This window comes from Balaenoptera ricei, chromosome 2 (assembly GCF_028023285.1).
Source record: "Balaenoptera ricei isolate mBalRic1 chromosome 2, mBalRic1.hap2, whole genome shotgun sequence".
NCBI classification, from domain to species: Eukaryota; Metazoa; Chordata; class Mammalia; order Artiodactyla; family Balaenopteridae; genus Balaenoptera; species Balaenoptera ricei.
The window spans coordinates 101,297,772-101,318,448 of NC_082640.1; the positions used below are offsets into that span (position 1 = coordinate 101,297,772).

General features: G+C 38.0%; 1 protein-coding gene across 7 annotated transcripts in view; it reads right to left on the reverse strand.

Annotated features, from left to right (window-relative positions):
* Window positions 1-406: 406 nt before the first annotated feature.
* The window catches only part of WDR76 (WD repeat domain 76), a 67,213-nt gene continuing 46,942 nt past the window's right edge, over window positions 407-20,677 (reverse strand). For all 7 annotated transcript variants that reach the window (XM_059913415.1, XM_059913414.1, XM_059913413.1 and 4 more), the window contains 4 exons: window positions 16,361-16,578; window positions 15,611-15,763; window positions 13,935-13,988; window positions 407-968 (listed from right to left, as the gene is read on the reverse strand). In XM_059913415.1, the coding sequence (XP_059769398.1) occupies window positions 713-968; window positions 13,935-13,988; window positions 15,611-15,763; window positions 16,361-16,578 (681 nt within the window). In that variant the 3' untranslated portion in view covers window positions 407-712. The remainder of the gene's footprint in view (window positions 969-13,934; window positions 13,989-15,610; window positions 15,764-16,360; window positions 16,579-20,677) is intronic.

The following is a 20,677-nucleotide window of genomic DNA, read 5'->3' on the forward strand; positions in this document are numbered from 1 at the left end:
ACCACAGTCTGGGAAACACTGGTCTGAAGGTAATCTCATACTGGATTACAGCAATCAGGTAGATCCAAACCCTGTGCCTACAAGCCCTGGGATTCCTTGGCTGTGTCTCAGGAGCCATGTAGAGGAGCGGGAGGGAAAGGGTCAACACACACAGACACGGGCCCTGCCCAAGTGAACCAAAGCTTCTCAGCAATTTCTTGGGATTTCATGTAAGATTTAATTTAGAGGCAAGGGGGAAAAAAGGTGCTCAGTTTAAAAACTCAAAAGTTTCAAAATTACTGAGTTAGATGACCTTTCAGGAGCCGTTCCAGTGTATGAGTCTAGAAATAAATATTTACTGCAAACTATTAAAAAAACCACAAATCTATATATCACTATAGAATCAAAACCACAAAAACAACCAAAATACTGATCACTCAAAGCTTTATAATTTATGTTAGAATTTCTCAACATTCTGCCTGATTAAAAGTGCTGAAGGCATCACAGTCTCCCCTTTAATTCCCTCGCCATCCTATAGAAACAACCTCCAAGGCTTCTCTCTTACTAAAAGTACCTTCTGCTCACAGTTCTTATTAACAAAGCAATTTTGTATTTGCTAAAAATAGAACATATTACCAAGTAAACAGACTAAGCCACGTGAATTACTGGGCTCCTTAGACACTGATTAATTTGAACAAATCGGTGTTGTCAAACCAAAAACTCCGCAACTTTCTTAATTCATAAAAACATGTATCCTCCCACTGGAGTTACCTCCAGCCAAAATATACCGAGTTGGGTGCATAGCGTTGATGGAACACACAGAGGCAAGGCATTCTCCACCAAGAAAAGAGTGCACCCACTTTCCTCTCTCATGGAAGATTTCCACTCGCCGTGGATGGGCCATGCTGCCGACTATGATACAGTCTTCTTGTTTAGGGTCCCACACAGCTTGGAACCTGGTCAGCCATCTCCCAGTAATGGTGTTGTGCCTAGTGAAAAAAAAATGATTTTTTTAAAGGACAGTAGTGTTAAATAACTCCAGGTAGCATGGGCAGAGGGTAAAGATGGCATTGCTCCTAAATGCTGATATTCTCTGCCAAGTTTCTTTTCATTAAGTTACTGCGTCACCAACAACCTAATCTCATCCTTCATGCAAGACTGAAACTCAGGACAGAGATGATGTATTCTGCATTTTTGAATCTCCAGTGCTGGGTATAGTGGTTTGTGCTCAGTGGATGGTCACTAAATGTCTATTGAAATGGCACCTTTTTTGTTCACTATTTACTAGCTCAATGGACTCCCCTCCTTTTTTTTAGCACATGCAAACAGAAGAAGACCTAGAACAAAGAAATATATAATCTAGGTTTTTGCTGTTTTAACAGGATCTGCTATTTCCCATATTTGTATTCCCCTAATTACCAAACCCTGAAATCATTTTATATTCCATACAACCTTAAAGTTAAAAATACATCTGGAGCTCAAAGAAGAAATCACAAGGGAAATTAGAAGCTATCTGCAGACAAATAAAAATGAAAACACAACCTACCAAAATCTATGGGATGCTGTGAAAGCAATAGTAAGAGGGAAATTTATAGCAGTAAACATTAGAAAAGAAGAAAGATCTAAAAATCAACAATCTAACTACACTTCAAGAAACTAGAAAAAGAAGAACAAACAAAACCAAAAGACAGCAGAAGGAAGGAAATAATAAAGATTAGAGCAGAGATAAATGAATTACAGAATAGAAAAACAACAGAAAAAAATAAATTAGGAGTTGGTTTTTTGAAAAGATGAACAAAATTGACAAGCCCTTAGCTAGATTAAGAAAAAAAAAGAGAGGAAATGCAAATCACTAAAATAAGAAATGAAAATGGGACATTATAACTGATGTCACAGAAATTAAAAGGATTATAATACTATGGACAATTATACACCAATGAACCGGACAATCCAGAATAAATGAATAAATTCCCAGACACAGGACTTCCCTGATGGTCCGGTGGTAAAGAATCTGCCTTCCAATGCAGGGGACACGGGTTCGATCCCTGGTGGGGGAACTAAGATCCCACATGCTGTGGGGCAACTAAGCCCACGCACCACAACTACAGAGCCCACACACTCTGGAGTCTGCACGCCACAACTAGAGAAAAGAAAACCCACATGCCGCAACTAGAGAGAAGCCTGCATGCCACAACTAGAGAGAAGCCTGCACACCTCAACGAAAGATCCCGCATGCCTCAGTGAAGATCCCACGTGCTGCAACTGAGACCCGACACAGCCAAAAAATAAATTAATTAATTACTTTAAAATTCCCAGACACATACAATTTACCAAGACTGAATCATGAAGAAATAGAAAATCTAAATAGAACTATAACTAGTAAAGGGATTAAAATAATAACCAAAAACCTCCCAACAAAAAAAATCCCAGGACAAGATGGCTTCACTGGAGATTTCTACCTAACATTTAAAGAAGAATTAACACCAGTGCTCCTCAAACTCTTCCAAAAAGTTGAAGAGGAGGGAACATTTCCCAATTCATTCTGTGAGGCCAACACTACCCTGATACCAAAGCCAGACAAGGAACCTACAAGAAAAAAAAAAAAAAAAAAAAGCCTACTGACTAATATTCCTGATGAATATTGATGCAAAAATTCACAACAAAATACCAGCAAACCAAAATCAACAGCACATTAAGAGGATTATACACCATGACCAAGTTGAATTTATACCTGGGATGCAAGGATGGTTCAACATATAAAACTCAGTTAATGTGATATAGCACATTAACAGAATGAAGGACAAAAATCATAAGATCCTCTCAACCAGTACAGAAAAATCATTTGACAGAATTCAATACCCTTTCATGATAAACACTCAACAAACTAGGAATAGACAAAAACTGTCTCAACATAATAAAGGCCATATATGAAAGGCCCACAGCTAACATAATACTCAATGATGAAAAACTGAAAGCTTTTCCTGTAAGATGTGGTAAAAGGCAAGGATGCCTACTCTTGCCATGTCTATTCAACATAGTACTGGAAATTTGGTAGGACTAGAAAACTGGGTAGGACTAAAGACTCCACAAACACACAAAAAAACTATTTAAACAATTTCAGCAAATTTACAGGATACAAAAATCAACACACAAATATCAGTTGCATTTCTACACACTAAGAATGACCAATCCAGAAAGGAAATTAAGAAAACAATCCCATTTACAATAGCATAAAAAAGAATAAAATATTTAGGAATAAATTTAACCAAAGATGTGAAAGATATGTATTCTGAAAACTACAAAACATTACTAAAACAAACCAAAGAAGACACAAATAAATGGAAAGACATTGTGGTTGTGGACTGGAAGACTTAGTACTGTTAAAATGTCTATACTACCCAAAATGATCTATAGAATTCAATCAATGCAATCCCTATGAAAATCCCAATGGCATGTTTTACAGAGAGAAAAAAAATCCTAAAATTGATATGAAACTCAAGGAACTACAAACAGTCAAAATAATCTTTAAAAAGAAGAAGAGGACTTCCCTGGTGGCGCAGTGGTTAAGAATCCACCTGCCAACGCAGGGGACATGCGTTCGAGCCCTGGTCCAGGAAGATCCCACATGCCGCAGAGCAACTAAGCCCATGCACCACAACTACTGAGCCTGTGCTCTAGAGCCCGCAAGCCACAACTACTGAGCCCACATGCCGCAACTACTGAAGCCCGCGCACCTAGAGCCCATGCTTCGCAACAAAGAGAAGCCACTGCAATGAGAAGCCCGCACACCACAATGAAGAGTAGCCCCTGCTCGCCGCAACTAGAGAAAAGCCCATGCACAGCAACAGAGACCCAGTGCAGCCAAAAAAAAAAAAAAAAAAGAACCAAGTTGGGGGCCTCATATTTCCTGATTTCAAAACATACTACAAAGCGACAGTAATCATGACAGTGTGGTACTGGTATAAAGACAGACACTACAGACCAGTAGAACAGAATAGATCCCATAAATGTACATGTACATGGTCAAGTGATATTCAACATGGGTGCCAAGACCACAAAATGGGAAAAGGACAGTTTCTTCAACAAATGGTGCTGGGAGAACTGGATATCCACATTCAAAAGAATAAAGTTGGACAATAATCTTATATTATATACAAAAATTAACTCAAAGTGGATTAAAGACCTAAACATAAGACTTGAAACTATTAATAAAACAGAGAAGAAAACATAGGGGGAAAGTTTCAGGACACTGGATTTAGCAATGACTTCTTCGATATGACACCAAAAGCACAGGCAACAAAAGCAAAAACACACAAATCTACATCAAACTTAAAAACTCTGTGCATCAAAGGAAACAATCAACAGAGTGAAAAGGCAACCCACAAAATGGTAGAAAATATTCACGAATCATATATTTGATAAGGGGTTAATATGCAGAATACATAAGGAATTCCTATAACTCAACAACAACAAAAATTATGCAATTCAAAAATGGGCAAAAGACTTGAACAGACAGTTCTCCAACGAAGATACACAAATGGCCAACAAGCAAATGAAAAGATGTTTAACATCACTAATCATTAGAGAAATGCAATCAAAACCACAATGAGATATTACCTCATTAGGATAATCACTAACAAAAGAACAGACAGTAAGTGTTGATGCATATAAAGAGAAATTAGAACCCTGGTGCACTACTGGAATGTAAAATGGTTTGGCTGCTATGGAAAAACAGTACAAAGGTTCCTCAAAAAATTAAAAATAGAATTATCAGATGATCCATCAAAGTCCCCCTTCTGGGTATATATCCAAAAGAATTCAAAGCAGGATCTTAAAGAGATATCTTTACACCCATTTGTTCACTGCAGCATTATTCACAATAGCCAAGAGGTAGAAACAATCAAAATGTCCATCAACAGATGAATGGAAAAAGAAAATGTGGCAAATACATACAGTGGAATATTATGCAGCCTTTAAAAGAGGAAGGGACTTCCCTGGTGGCGCAGTGGTTTAGAATCCGCCTGCCAATGTAGGGGACACAGGTTCAATCGCTGGTCCAGGAAGATCCCACGTGCTGCGGAGCATCTAAGCCCATGTGCCACAACCACTGAGCCCGGGCTGTAGAGCCCGCAAGCCACAACTACTGAGCCCGTGTGACACAACTACTGAAGCCCATGCGCCTAGAGCCCATGCTCTGCAACAAGAGAAGCCACTGCAATAAGAAGCCCGCGCACCACAATGAAGAGTAGCCCCGACTCGCCTCAACTAGAGAAAGCCCGTGCGCAGCAACGAAGACCCAACGCAGCCAAAAATAAATTAATTTTAAAAAATTAAACTGGAGATGGGGGGCAAGATGGCAGAAGAGTAAGACACGGAGATCACCTTCCTTCCCACAGATACAGTAGAAATACATCTACACGTGGAACTGCTCCTACAGAACACCCACTGAACGCTGGCAGATGTCAGATCTCCCAAAAGGCAAGAAAATCCCCACGTACTTGGCTAGGGCAAAAGAAAAAAGAAATAACATAGACAAAAGAATAGGGACGGGACCTGCACCAATGGGAGGGAGCTGTGAAGGAGGAAAGGTTTCCACACACTAGGAAGCCCCTTCGTGGGCAGAGACTGCGGGTGGCAGAGGGGGGAAGCTTCGGAGCCACGGAGGAGAGCGCAGCCACAGGGGTGCGGAGGGCAAAGTGGAGAGATTCCCGCACAGAGGCTCGGTGCCGAGCAGCACCCACCAGCCCGAGAGGCTTGTCTGCTCACCAGCCGGGGCGGGCGGGGGATGGGAGCCGAGGCTCAGGCTTCGGTCGGATCGCAGGGAGAGGACTGGGGCTGGCGGCGTGAACACAGCCTGAAGGGGTTAGCGCACCACAGCTAGCCGGGAGGGAGCCCGAGAAAAAGTCTGCAGCCACCGAAGAGGCAAGAGACTTTTTCTTGCCTCTTTGTTTCGCGGCGCGCAAGGAGAGGGGATTCAGAGCGCCGCCTAAACGAATTCCAGAGACGGGTGCGAGCCGCGGCTAACAGCGCAGACCCCAGAGACAGGCGCAAGCCGTGGTTATCAGCGCGGACCACAGAGATGGGCAGGAGATGCTAAGGCTGCTGCTGCCACCCCCAAGAAGCCTGTGTGCGAGCACAGGTCACTCTCCACACCGCCCCTCCCGGGAGCCTGTGCAGCCCGCCATGGCCAGGCTCCCGTGATCCGGGGACAACTTCCCCGGGAGAACGCACGGCGTGCCTCAGGCTGCTGCAACGTCACACTGGCCTCTGCAGCCGCAGGCTCGCCCCACATCCGTACCCCTCCCTCCCCCCGTCCTGAGTGAGCCAGAGCCCCCGAAGCACCTGCTCCTTTAACCCCCTGCTGTCTGGGCGGGGAACAGACGCCCTCAGGCGACCTACACGCAGAGGCGGGTCCAAATCCAAAGCTGAACCCCGGGAGCTGTACGAACAAGGAAGAGAAAGGGAAATCTCTCCCAGCAGCCTCAGAAGCAGCGGCTTAAAGCTCCACAAACAACTTGATGTGCCTGCATCTGTTAACTACCTGAACAGACAACGAATCATCCCAAATTCAAGAGGTGGACTTTGGGAGCAGGATATATTAATTTTTCCCCTTTTCCTTTTTTTGTGAGTGTATATGTGTATGCTTCTGGGTGAGATTTTGTCTGTATAGCTTTGCTTTCACCATTAGTCCTAGGATTAGGTCTGTCCGGGTTTTTTTTTTTTTTTTTTTTTTTTTTTACTTAAAAAAATTCTTTCTTCCTAATAAATGTTTTCTTAATAATTTTTTCCTTATTTTCTATTTTTAGAAATTAAAAAAATTTTTTTTCAATAAGTTTTTTCATATTTTTCATTAAAAAAATTTTTTTTTCTTAATAAATTTTTTTCTTAATAATTTTTTTCTTATTTTTTATTATAAAAAATCAATGAATCTATTTTTAAAAATTAAAAAAAATTTTTTCTGAATACATTTATTCTTAATAATTTTTTTCTTATTTTTTATTATAATAGCTTTATTTTATTTTATTTTATCCTCTTTCTTCCTTTCTTTCTATTTTTTCTCCCTTTTATTCTGAGCCATGTGGATGAAAGGCTCTTGGTGCTCCAGCCAGGCATCAGGGCTGTGCCTCTGAGGTGGGAGAGCCAACTTCAGGACACTGGTCCACAAGAGACCTCCCAGCTCCATGTAATACCAAATGGCGAAAATGTCTCAGAGATCTCCATCTCAACATCAAGACCCAGCTTCACTCAACGACCAGCAAGCTACAGTGCTGGACACCCTATGCCAAACAACTAGCAAGACAGGAACACAGCCCCATCCATTAGCAGAGAGGCTGCCTAAAATCATAATAAGGCCACAGACACCCCAAAACACACCACCAGACGTGGACGTGCCCACCAGAAAGACAAGATCCAACCTCATCCACCAGAACACAGGCACTAGTCCCCTCCACCAGGAAGCCTACACAACCCACTGAACCAACCTTAGCCACTGGGGACAGATACCAAAAACAACGGGAACTACAAAACTGCAGCCTGTGAAAAGGAGACCCCAAACACAGTAAGATAAGCAAAATGAGAAGACAAAAAAACACACAGCAGGTGAAGGAGCAGGGTCAAAACACACCAGACCTAACAAATGAAGAGGAAATAGGCAGTCTACCTGAAAAAGAATTCAGAATAATGATAGTAAAGATGATCCAAAATCGTGGAAATAGAATAGACAAAATGCAAGAAACATTTAACAAGGATGTAGAAGAACTAAAGAGGAACCAAGCAACAATGAAAAACACAATAAATGAAATTAAAAATACTCTAGACGGGATCAATAGCAGAATAACTGAGGCAGAAGAACGGATAAGTGACCTGGAAGATAAAAGAGTGGAAATAACCACTGCAGAGCAGAATAAAGAAAAAAGAATGAAAAGAATTGAGGACAATCTAAGAGACCTCTGGGACAACATTAAACGCACCAACATTCGAATTATAGGGATCCCAGAAGAAGAAGAGAAAAAGAAAGGGACTGAGAAAATATCTGAAGAGATTATAGTTGAAAACTTCCCTAATATGGGAAAGGAAATAGTTAATCAAGTCCTGGAAGCACAGAGAGTCCCATACAGGATAAATCCAAGGAGAAACACGCCAAGACACATATTAATCAAACCATCAAAAATTAAATATAAAGAAAACATATTAAAAGCAGCAAGGGAAAAACAACAAATAACACACAAGGGAATCCCCATAAGGTTAACAGCTGATCTTTCAGCAGAAACTCTGCAAGCCAGAAGGGAGTGGCAGGATATACTTAAAAGTCATGAAGGAGAAAAACCTACAACCAAGGTTACTCTACCCAGCAAGGATCTCATTCAGATTTGATGGAGAAATTAAAACCTTTACAGACAAGCAAAACCTAAGAGAATTCAGCACCACCAAACCAGCTTTACAACAAATGCTAAAGGAACTTCTCCAGGCGAGAAACACAAGAGAAGGAAAACACCTACAATAACAAACCCAAAATATTTAAGAAAATGGGAATAGGAACATACATATCAATAATTACCTTAAATGTAAATGGATTAAATGCTCCCACCAAAAGACACAGACTGGCTGAATGGATACAAAAACAAGACCCATATATATTCTGTCTACAAGAGACCCACTTCAGACCTAGAGACACATACAGACTGAAAGTGAGGGGATGGAAAAAGATATTCCATGCAAATGGAAATCAAAAGAAAGCTGGAGTAGCAATTCTCATATCAGACAAAATAGACTTTAAAATAAAGACTATTACAAGAGACAAAGAAAGACACTATATAATGATCAAGGGATCGATCAAAGAGGAAGGTATAACATTTGTAAATATTTATGCACCCAACATAGGAGCACCTCAATACATAAGGCAAATACTAACAGCCATAAAAGGGGAAATCGACAGTAACACAATCATAGTTGGGGACTTTAAAACCCCACTTTCACCAATGGACAGATCATCCAAAATGAAAATAAATAAGGAAACACAAGCTTTAAATGATACATTAAACAAGATGGACTTAATTGATACTTATAGGACATTCCACCCAAAAACAACAGAATACACATTTTTCTCAAGTGCTCATGGAACATTCTCCAGGATAGATCATATCTTGGGTCACAAATCAAGCCTTGGTAAATTTAAGAAAATTGAAATCGTATCAAGTATCTTTTCCGACCACAACGCTATGAGACTAGATATCAATTACAGGAAAAGATCTGTAAAAAATACAAACACATGGAGGCTACACAATACTCTACTTAATAACGAAGTGATCACTGAAGAAATCAAAGGGGAAATCAAAAAACACCTAGAAACAAATGACAATGGAGACACGACGACCCAAAACCTATGGGATGCAGCAAAAGCAGTTCTAAGAGGGAAGTTTATAGCAATACAAGCCTACATCAAGAAACAGGAAACATCTCGAATAAACAACCTAACCTTGCACCTAAAGCAATTAGAGAAAGAAGAGCAAAAAAACCCCAAAGCTAGAAGAAGGAAAGAAATCATAAAGATCAGATCAGAAATAAATGAAAAAGAAATGAAGGAAACAATAGCAAAAATCAATGAAACTAAAAGCTGGTTCTTCGAGAAGATAAACGAAATTGATAAACCATTAGCCAGACTCATCAAGAGAAAAAGGGAGAAGACTCAAATCAATAGAATTAGAAATGAAAAAGGAGAAGTAACCACTGACACTGCAGAAATACAAACGATCAAGAGATTACTACAAGCAACTCTATGCCAATAAAATGGACAACTTGGAAGAAATGGACAGATTCTTAGAAATGCACAACCTACCAAGACTGAACCAGGAAGAAATAGAAAATATGAACAGACCAATCACAAGCACTGAAATTGAAACTGTGATTAAAAATCTTCCACCAAACAAAAGCCCAGGACCAGATGGCTTCCCTGGTGAATTCTATCAAACATTTAGAGAAGAGCTAACACCTATCCTTCTCAAACTCTTCCAAAATATTGCAGAGGGAGGAACACTCCCCAACTCATTCTACGAGGCCACCATCACCCTGATACCAAAACCAGACAAAGATGTCACAAAGAAAGAAAACTACAGGCCAATATCACTGATGAACATAGATGCAAAAATCCTCAACAAAATACTAGCAAACAGAATCCAACAGCACATTAAAAGGATTATACACCATGATCAAGTGGGGTTTATTCCAGGAATGCAAGGATTCTTCAATATACGCAAATCAATCAACGTGATACATCATATTAACAAATTGAAGGAGAAAAACCATATGATCATCTCAATAGATGCAGAGAAAGCTTTCAACAAAATTCAACACCCAATTATGATAAAAACCCTCCAGAAAGTAGGCATAGAGGGAACTTTCCTCAACATAATAAAGGCCATATATGACAAACCCACAGCCAACATTGTCCTCAATGGTGAAAAACTGAAACCATTTCCACTAAGATCAGGAACAAGACAAGGTTGCCCACTCTCACCACTATTATTCAACATAGTTTTGGAAGTGTTAGCCACAGCAATCAGAGAAGAAAAAGAAATAAAAGGAATCCAAATCGGAAAAGAAGAAGTAAAGCTGTCACTGTTTGCAGATGACATGATACTATACATAGAGAATCCTAAAACTGCCACCAGAAAACTACTAGACCTAATCAATGAATTTGGTAAAGTAGCAGGATACAAAATTAATGCACAGAAATCTCTTGCATTCCTATACACTAATGATGAAAAATCTGAAAGTGAAATTAAGAAAACACTCCCGTTTACCATTGCAACAAAAAGAATAAAATATCTAGGAATAAACCTACCTAAGGAGACAAAAGACCTGTATGCAGAAAATTATAGGACACTGATGAAAGAAATTAAAGATGATACAAATAGATGGAGAGATATACCATGTTCTTGGATTCAAAGAATCAACATTGTGAAAATGCCTCTACTACCCAAAGCAATCTACAGATTCAATGCAATCCCTATCAAACTACCACAGGCATTTTTCACAGAACTAGAACAAAAAATTTCACAATTTGTATGGAGACACAAAAGACCCCAAATAGCCAAAGCAATCTTGAGAACGAAAAATGGAGCTGGAGGAATCAGGCTCCCTGACTTCAGACTATATTACAAAGCTACAGTAATCAAGACAGTATGGTACTGGCACAAAAATAGAAATATAGATCAATGGAACAGGATAGAAAGCCCAGAGATAAACCCACGCACATATGGTCACCTTATCTTTGATAAAGGAGGCAAGCATATACAGTGGAGAAAAGACAGCCTCTTCAGTAAGTGGTGCTGGGAAAATTGGACAGGTACATGTAAAAGTATGAAAGTAGAACACTCCCTGACACCATACACAAAAATAAACTCAAAATGGATTAAAGACCTAAATGTTAAGCCAGACACTATCAAACTCTTAGAGGAAAACATAGGCAGAACACTCTATGCCATAAATCACAGCAAGATCCTTTTTGACCCAGCTCCTAGAGAAATGGAAATAAAAACACAAATAAACAAATGGGACCTAATGAAACTTAAAAGCTTTTGCACAGCAAAGGAAACCATAAACAAGACCAAAAGACAACCCTCAGAATGGGAGAAAATATTTGCAAATGAAGCAACTGACAAAGGATTAATCTCCAAGATTTACAAGCAGCTCATGCAGCTCAATAACAAAAAAAAAACAACCCAATCCAAAAATGGGCAGAAGAGCTGAACAGACATTTCTCCAAAGAAGATATACAGATGGCCAACAGACACATGAAAGAATGCTCAACATCATTAATCATTAGAGAAATGCAAATCAAAACTACAATGAGGTATCATCTCACACCGGTCAGAATGGCCATCATCAAAAAATCTAGAAACAATAAATGCTGGAGAGGGTGTGGAGAAAAGGGAACCCTCTTGCACTGTTGGTGGGAATGTAAATTGATACAGCCACTATGGAGAACAGTATGGAGGTTCCTTAAAAAACTAAAAATAGAACTACCATACGACCCAGCAATCCCACTACTGGGCATATACCCTGAGAAAACCATAGGTCAGAAAGAGTCATGTACCAAAATGTTCACTGCAGCTCTATTTACAATAGCCAGGATTTGGAAGCAACCAAAGTGTCCATCATCGGATGAATGGATAAAGAAGATGTGGCACATATATACAATGGAATATTACTCAGCCATAAAAAGAAATGAAATGGAGGTATTTGTAATGAGGTGGATGGAGTTAGAGTCTGTCATACAGAGTGAAGTAAGTCAGAAAGAGAAAAACAAATACAGTATGCTAACACATATATATGGAATCTAAGGAAAAAAAAAAAAAAAAAGGACATGAAGAACCTAGTGGCAAGATGGGAATAAAGACACAGACCTACTAAAGAATGGACTTGAGGATATGGGGAGGGGGAGGGGTGAGATGTGACAGGGTGAGAGAGTGTCATGGACATATATACACTACCAAATGTAAAATAGATACCTAGTGGGAAGCAGCCACATAGCACAGGGAGATCAGCTTGGTGCTTTGCGACCACCTAGAGGGGTGGGATAGGGAGGGTGGGAGGGAGGGAGATGCAAGAGGGAAGAGATATGGGAACATATGTATATGTATAACTGATTCACTTTGTTATAAAGCAGAAACTAACACACCACTGTAAAGCAATTATACTTCAATAAAGATGTTTAAAAAAAAAAATTAAACTAAACAGGAGGAGATCTTGTCACATGCTAGAATATGGAAGAACATCGAGGACATTATGCTAAGCGAAATGAACCAGTCACAAAATGACAAATACTGTATGATTTCACTCATATGAAGTATCTATAGTAGTCAAAATCATAGAAATGGAAAGTAGAAAGATGGTTGCCAAGGTCTGGGAAAAGGCGGAAAGAGGAATTAATGTTTAATGGGCAGTTTCAGTTTTGCAAGATAAAAAAATTCTAGAAGTCTGCTGCACAACAATGTGAATATACCTAACACTATTGCACTGTATACATATAAATAGTTAAGATGGTTAATTTATGTGTTTATAACCACAACTAAAAATAAAGTAAAAAAAAATTTTTTAATATATTTGGGGCTCTTTACTGCTTTCCAAAGCAAAAAACAAAGCACTGCCTTTTTATTCTCTATATTGTAACACCATTAGCAACCCTTTCTTACTAAAGAAGTATGAACAATGGAGAACCACATTTCCCTCTGCCACTCAATGACCCTATCCCTACTGACCTCTGAATCATCACACTAGATAATTTTTTTAAAATATGCATTAGAAACCAATAAACTAGAATTAATAAAGTTTGAAAAAGGAAATGAAGAGGGAAATTCTGTGAAAAAGAAAACAAACATGCTTAAATATAGCCTCTATAGACTATAAAACTCATGAAGCAACAATCAACATACATTGCACACCCTGTCCCCAACTTCATAAATACTAATAAAGAGGTATGTCTAGGAAGAAGGCATTGCATAAAGTTTGATGTAAAATACATACATTAAAAGTAGCAGATGCACAAAAAGGGTAACCAAACAAAGTAAGTGGGAAGATGGGGAAGCCCTCCAAGCCCAGAACAAACAGGTGCAAATAAACAGAGCTTCAGCTAGCCTCACGAGCAAGTAAGTCTCAATAGGATAACATGAGTAATTCAGGTTGGAATAAAGTCACTCACCTTAACCAAAAATAACCACCCAAAGGCAGAGAACAGCTACTGACTAAAAGAGATTGAACCTCTTTACAGAAACAGGAAACCTGGAAGCAAGAACCCTTCTGTATAGGATAGGAACTAGCAACCTGGAACACTGGAACAATGAAATACAAAACCAGACCTATTACATCTCCTTGACAATCAGATGTCCAATGTATGCACTCCAACAAAGACCTCATGGTAATCCAGGGTCTACTTTATTTGGCACATGGAAACCTACCTGATGGTGGTGAGAAGAGGAATCTTCGAGGATATACAGCTGCTGTCAAAGATTCTAGAAAATAAAGAGCAAGAATAAAGGAGCACACTCTTTATTGTTTCTTGAAAATTTTCTGAAATATTATCAGTGTATTTAACAAGCTTTCCACTGGTTCATGATATGAAATATGATTGTTATCTTAAAATATATAGGATCAGGCTCTAACAAACCTCAGCTAATATATTTACAAAAGTTACAAAGAATATTATAAAATTCAGTGCTTATAGTTTAGTGTGGAAATTACTTATTTAGACATTATTACTCCAAACTTAAATGTACATTCTAAAGTGATAATCTAGACTCTATATTCAGATTCACAGTAATATATGTCATACATAAGGGATGTAGTCTGAAAATGCAAAAATAACCTAAAAGTGCATGCATGTATCAAGGAAGACTCATCAGTTGAGGGCGTGATAGTGTCACTTACAGATTCAGACGAGACTAAGACTGTCCAGTGACCAAGGGGAGGAGTTCTTGTGGGGCAACTGGAGGAATCCAGAAGCCTCCACTAGGTACCCTGGCAGACAGAAACTAACCGAATCATCACCACCTCCCCCTTCTCCTTGTGCTTAGCTATTCCACTGAAATTTCTTGGCACTAGAGCTTATTAACTAATTAGATGATTAGAAAGCCAAATCACTAATGGCTAATGTAACAAGAGTAAACTCTGCAGTGCAAATGAACAGGAATGGGACAAATAAGTAGCCCTTAAGACAAAGAAAACTGCATGGGTGGAAAGGGGACACTGGGCTGCCACTGTCTGGTGACTAAATCTCTTAATGTTATTACCTGGTAATGCTCACACACTCTACTAGAAATTAACTGGGTACCCGTCACACACTATAAACCATGTTCTTCCCAATAGATGGGTCTAAACAGAAATTAGGTGCCTTTCTAGAGCCTGGCCCACAGTATACATTTAACAGATACTTGTTGAATGAATAATGAACGAATTCCAAAATCACTTAAGGTAAAACTCTCATAAACAGAGAATTGCTTGCAATGTTAAGCAAAATCAGGGATTTTAGAAGAGAACAAAATCATTTCCTTTGTGATTGCATTAACATTCTCCACATCTTTTTTAATTGGCATTATTTTCTATTTTTGTTCAATTGGTTTATATTACATTTTAAAATCCATTTTTAGGAAGTAGCTATAGAAAGGTATCAAAGCTAAAACCATAAAATTTTATCCAGTAGTTTGTATAGAAGCCCAATTTTTGCTACCTTTTCTGCCTGCCCATGGCCTGGGGCTCTGCAACTTCAATTCAGCACTTCACTTGTGGGGTAGACCCCACTATCTCCAAAGTAAGAGCTTCTCCCTATGCTAAAATTATCTCCCTTCCAAGATATCACAAGCCTGATTTCATCAGATTTCAGTGGTAAAAGCAAAGACTGACATCACTCTCCAGGGTAGCTACAGACCTTCCTTGCCAATCTCAAGGAAATGTACAGATCCCAAAACTGCTGAAAAGCCATTAAGTACAGGTCATTGATCTTTGGGAACCTAGACATTACTATGAAACAATAACACTAGTGATTTAATAAGGAGCAGTAGTCAACAAAGCTACTGTTTAACACAGTAACTACAGACTCTAGATTCCTTAACAACGTATTTCTGTCTTCCCAATTTACCTCAGCTTACAATCAGCACATGTGGTTACTACTCTGTTACCAGTAAGAGGTGAAAAATAGGCAGAAGCGATGCTCTTTGTGTGTTCAGTCAAAGAAATCAAAGGCTGGCTTCTACTGGGTTTCAGGCACCTTGCATCATAAATATGAATATCCCTGTAACAGGAGGAATAAATCTCAGTGTTGTCACAGTACACATAGTAAGACTCTACAATAGCACTGAACATAAATTAGACACTCAAATACTCACTACATTGAAGAACAGTTAAGACAGAACCCTCTAATCTTCTATATTAATTTTAAAAACACTGGTATAGAGTAAAAAATAAGAAAAATTTCAAAATTATAGCATATATATGTAACCAGGTGGGTATAGAGAGGCAAGGTTCTAGCTGGTTTTCTAATCTATCCAAGAAAAAAGTTAACACAGACCAAGAAGTTATAGGTCACATGGAACTTTTATATTTTTTACGTACGTTCTTCTCAAAAGACTAGAAGTAAACGCATGAGGCCAAGGAAAACAAAAATGTATATTTGTTTCAACACTTGCGCTATTTATTAAATCCAAAAGAATCTCTCATTTTAAAAAAAATCACGTTCAAAAAAAAAACCAAAAATGCTCAATCAGTGTAGAAAGGAAAATTATTTGGTCTGTGGGTATCACAAAAAAAGTCAGAAGTCTTTGACCACCAAACTAAAACATTATTCCTAACATTAAAAGGCCTAAATCATAAAATTTCATGAAGGACATACCTTAATCCCGCAGTGATAAAATACTGTCTATGCACTGGGTGGACATGTACAGTTCTTATTTTGCTCAAAGAAGAATTGATAAGCTTCTCACAAGAAGTTCCAGGCGTCCGCCTATCCACTAGTGACATACTTCCATCCCAGTGACCTACTATTAAAGTGGAGGCATCTTCTGCCAAGAAGTCAAAGGAGGAAAAGCTACTTCCTTCATCTCTATATACCTAAGGATATAAGTAACAATCAACTTATGTAACACTCTTCTTTTAAAGAAAGCCAATGCATAAATTCTTTGTTAAAAGAGTAACAAAACACTTAACCCAAATAACCTCATTTATCCTCCCATGATCCCCACAAGAAGCATAGGGCAAAATGGTAATCCCCTTAGATGGAAACTAAGGCACTGATCAGCTGTGAGACTGCAATCAAACAGCCCATCCACCCATGTCAGGGCTACATCCCAAATCTCTTAAATCCAATAAACCTCAGATGCAGATCTACCCTGTGAAACTTACTAGGAAATGGACTGAATCTGAATCTTACGCAGTTGAAATACCTTAATATACCAAGTAACTTTGCCAACTAAGTTCAAGGTATATGGCTTGAATGCTCACCTACTCTTGGTGGAAGTGTAAATAGATACAAAATTTTTACAGCAATCAGGACACATCTATCAAAATATTTAATGCCTATACATATCCTTTGACCCAGTAATTTCACTAAGATATATATAAGGATGCCTTGTTGCCAGACTGCTTATAACAGCAATAAAAAGCAACCTAAATGTCCACCAAAAAAGATCTGGTTAAATCATGATGGTACATCTCTACTTTGAAATACCATGCAATGCTAAAAAAGAATGAGGTAGATTTGTACTATTAACTGTCCAAGATATACTAGTAAATGAAAAAAGCAAGTTGCAAAAAAGTATGTATATAGTGTGAACCCATTAGCGCAAAGAAAAAAATCTGTATCTATATGCTTGTAAGTATATGTGTACTTTCTGGAGGCATACACAAAAAATACAAAGGTTACTTTGGGAGAGTGGGAATGGGGGAAGGGCAGATTTAGTTTGAACACCCTATTTACTGTAAGTTTGTGGGTTTTTTTTGGTTGCACTGGGTCTTCGTTGCAGGCTTCTCTCTAGTTGCGGCGTGCAGGTTTAGTTGCCCTGCGGCGTGTGGGATCTTAGTTGCCCGACCAGGGATCAAACCCGCGTCCCCTGCATTGGAAGGCAGATTCTTAATCACTGGACCACCACAGAAGTCCCCTACTGTAAATATTTTATCATGAGCATGTATTATTGTTATAACTTTTTAATCACTTACAATCCACAATATTATTACTTTGGGCTCAGGGCTCACACATATAAGGAATAAAAAATAAATGTTGTAGAACGTGTCAGTACTCAAGTAAGAAAGAATTACCACAATTCTTATCACTGAATCATGAATTGCTACTGACTTTTAGTTTTAATAACAAGTATTACTATAAACTGAGATTAACAAATTAATACACCAAAGGTATCCCAACCCCTATACCAAAAAAAGCCCAATACACACAAATGAAACTTGAAGTATTCAGTCATTATATTAAAATGGTTAAGTGCAGGGGATTTGGAGTCAGAGAGACTCAAGTGCAAATTCTAGTTCTGCCATTTATGTCCTTCAGCAAGCTAATAAACCTCTTTGCCTCAGTTTTTTCAACTGTTAAATGGGGAGAACATTACCTATTTCATAGGGTGTTATTAGGCTTAATAATATATATAAAGCACACTCAGGTTAGTACCTAACACAAGATAATTGTTCAATCAGTAGTATCAGAAGCAAATTACTGATACATGCAATATCATGGATGAATCTTAAAAACATTATGCTAGGTAAATAAAGCCAGACACAAAAAGCTACACACCATTTGATTCCATTTACTTGACATTCTAGAACAGGCAAAATTATAGGGACAGTAATCACATCAGTGGTTGCCAGGGGCTTCAGGAAGGGGGAGAGGACTGACTACAAAGGGTCATGAGGTAATTCTTCCAGGTGATGGAAATTTTTTATGTCTTGATTGCAGTGGTGGTTAAACAGGTATATACAATTTTCCAAAACTTATAAAACTGCACACCTAACAAAGGTAAATTTTACAATATGTACTGTATACCTCAATAAACCTGACTTTTAAAAAAATAAATAAGTGGATAACTCTTACAACTCAATACTGAAAACACAGATAACCCAATTAGAAAATAGGCAAAAGATCCAAATTTCTCTAAATAATTACAAATGGCCAATAAGCAGATGAACATGCTCAGCATCACCAATCATTAGGGAAACGCAAATCAAAACCACAATGAGATACCACTTCATACCCATGAGGTTGGCTATACTCACCAACAACAAGCATTGGAAAGGATGTGGAGAAATGGGAACCCTCACATATTGCTGATGAGTATGTATAACGGTGAAGCCGGTTTGGGAAACAGCTTGGCAGTTCATCAGAATGTTAAACATAGAGTTACCATATGACCCAGCAATTACACTCCTAGGTATATACCCAAGAGAAATGAAAGCACGCAAAACCTGTGCATGAATGTTCATAATGGCATTATTCGTAATAGTTAAAAACAGAAACAACCCAACTGTTCATCAACTAATGAATGGATGTGTAAAATGTGGTATAGCCACACAAGGGAATACTATTCAGCCATTAAAAAGAATGAAGTACTGACACATTCTACAACATGCATAAACCTTGAAAACATTTCGATAAGTATAGAAGCCAGTCACAAAAGACTATAAACTGTATGATTCCTTTTATATGAAATGTCCAGGACAGGCAAATCTGTAGAGACAGAAAGTAGATTAGTGGTTTTCTAGGGAGAAAGGGGAAATCGGGAGTACTTGATAAGCAAGGGGTTTCTTTTGGAGGTGATAAGTATTCTAAAATTAGATTGTGGTAACAGTTTCACAACCCTATAAATACACTAAAAACCACTGGATTTTACACTTTAAATGGGTGAATCGAATGGTATGTGAATTATATCTCAACAAAGTTGTATTAAAAAATAAGTACAATCAGTTATTATTAAGTGGCTGATAAAACATAGATGTACCTTCAAATTTCAAACTCCAACCTTCCTGTAAGACTATAAACAAATACAAAACAGAATGTGACTTGCATACATAACTATATGGTATGCATTAATAACCAAAGTGCTACCATTAAACAGTTTAAAGAGGACTTTTCACAAAAATTATTTCATTTAATCCATGATTAATAGCCCATCCATTTCCAATAAGGATTTTAAATATCAATGTTGCTCTTAAAAACCTATTTTTAAAAAGGTAAAAATAGAAATTAAAAGAAAAAAAAAAGCAAAGACACCAGTAAAAAAAAGAAACTGTGTTTCTTCTAATTTTCAGTAATTAGGAAATCAAGTCTGACCAGCAACACATTAACAGTCTTGAAAAGTCTTTTTTTCATATGGTTAAAAACAGACTTAAATGAAATTAAACATCCTCATTTTTAAAAGAAAACCCAAAAACTATTAGCTCTCAAGAAGAGAGAAAAGGCCTTCCCAACTGTAAGAAAGATCATTTTAGGAGTTCAGTGAAGAACAAAAGCAGTTACATATTATACTATAGCTATTAAAATAATTAGTTAAAAACTCTTTTATAAGTAATTATGAATCATCTATACATAGAGTATTAGAATAATTACAAAGACAGAATGCATTAACTTTGAGTACTGGCTTACATAAAAAAATTAAGGCATAAAGTTAGATCACTGATTAGTATTTATGATGATAAGCCATAATCAGTGATGATACCCTGTTTTCTTCATTGTCTATCACATATAAAATGCTCTTATACTGAGGACCTCTAAAAACTTTAAAAGTCCCATTCGAAATAAGCTAAAGAATGAAAACCTACATCTAAACCATCCTAAATTTCACACAGATTAAAATCCATATGAAAAAAGAGTTTGATTTGTAGGAATTCTCTTAATGAGGAAATCTGATATGGTTAAGCAAATCTGAAAGCTCACTTGAAATATGTTTGTTGTAACATTAAGTAGTAGATATTTAAGTAGTAGACCAAAATGTAATCACTGGGATCCAATATTGTGAGGATTCCTCAGGCCTTTGGAAGCTTATGGCCTACCCAACCAGAGATCAAACCGATTTGAAAACCTCCAAGGGGTAAGTAGTCTGGTTAACTTGGTAGACTATCTCTGGGAGGATGGACAGTCACGAGTATGAGACCAACATCTTTCAACTATTCTTAAACTTCAACTTAATCTTACCTTGCAGGGGGTTAGACT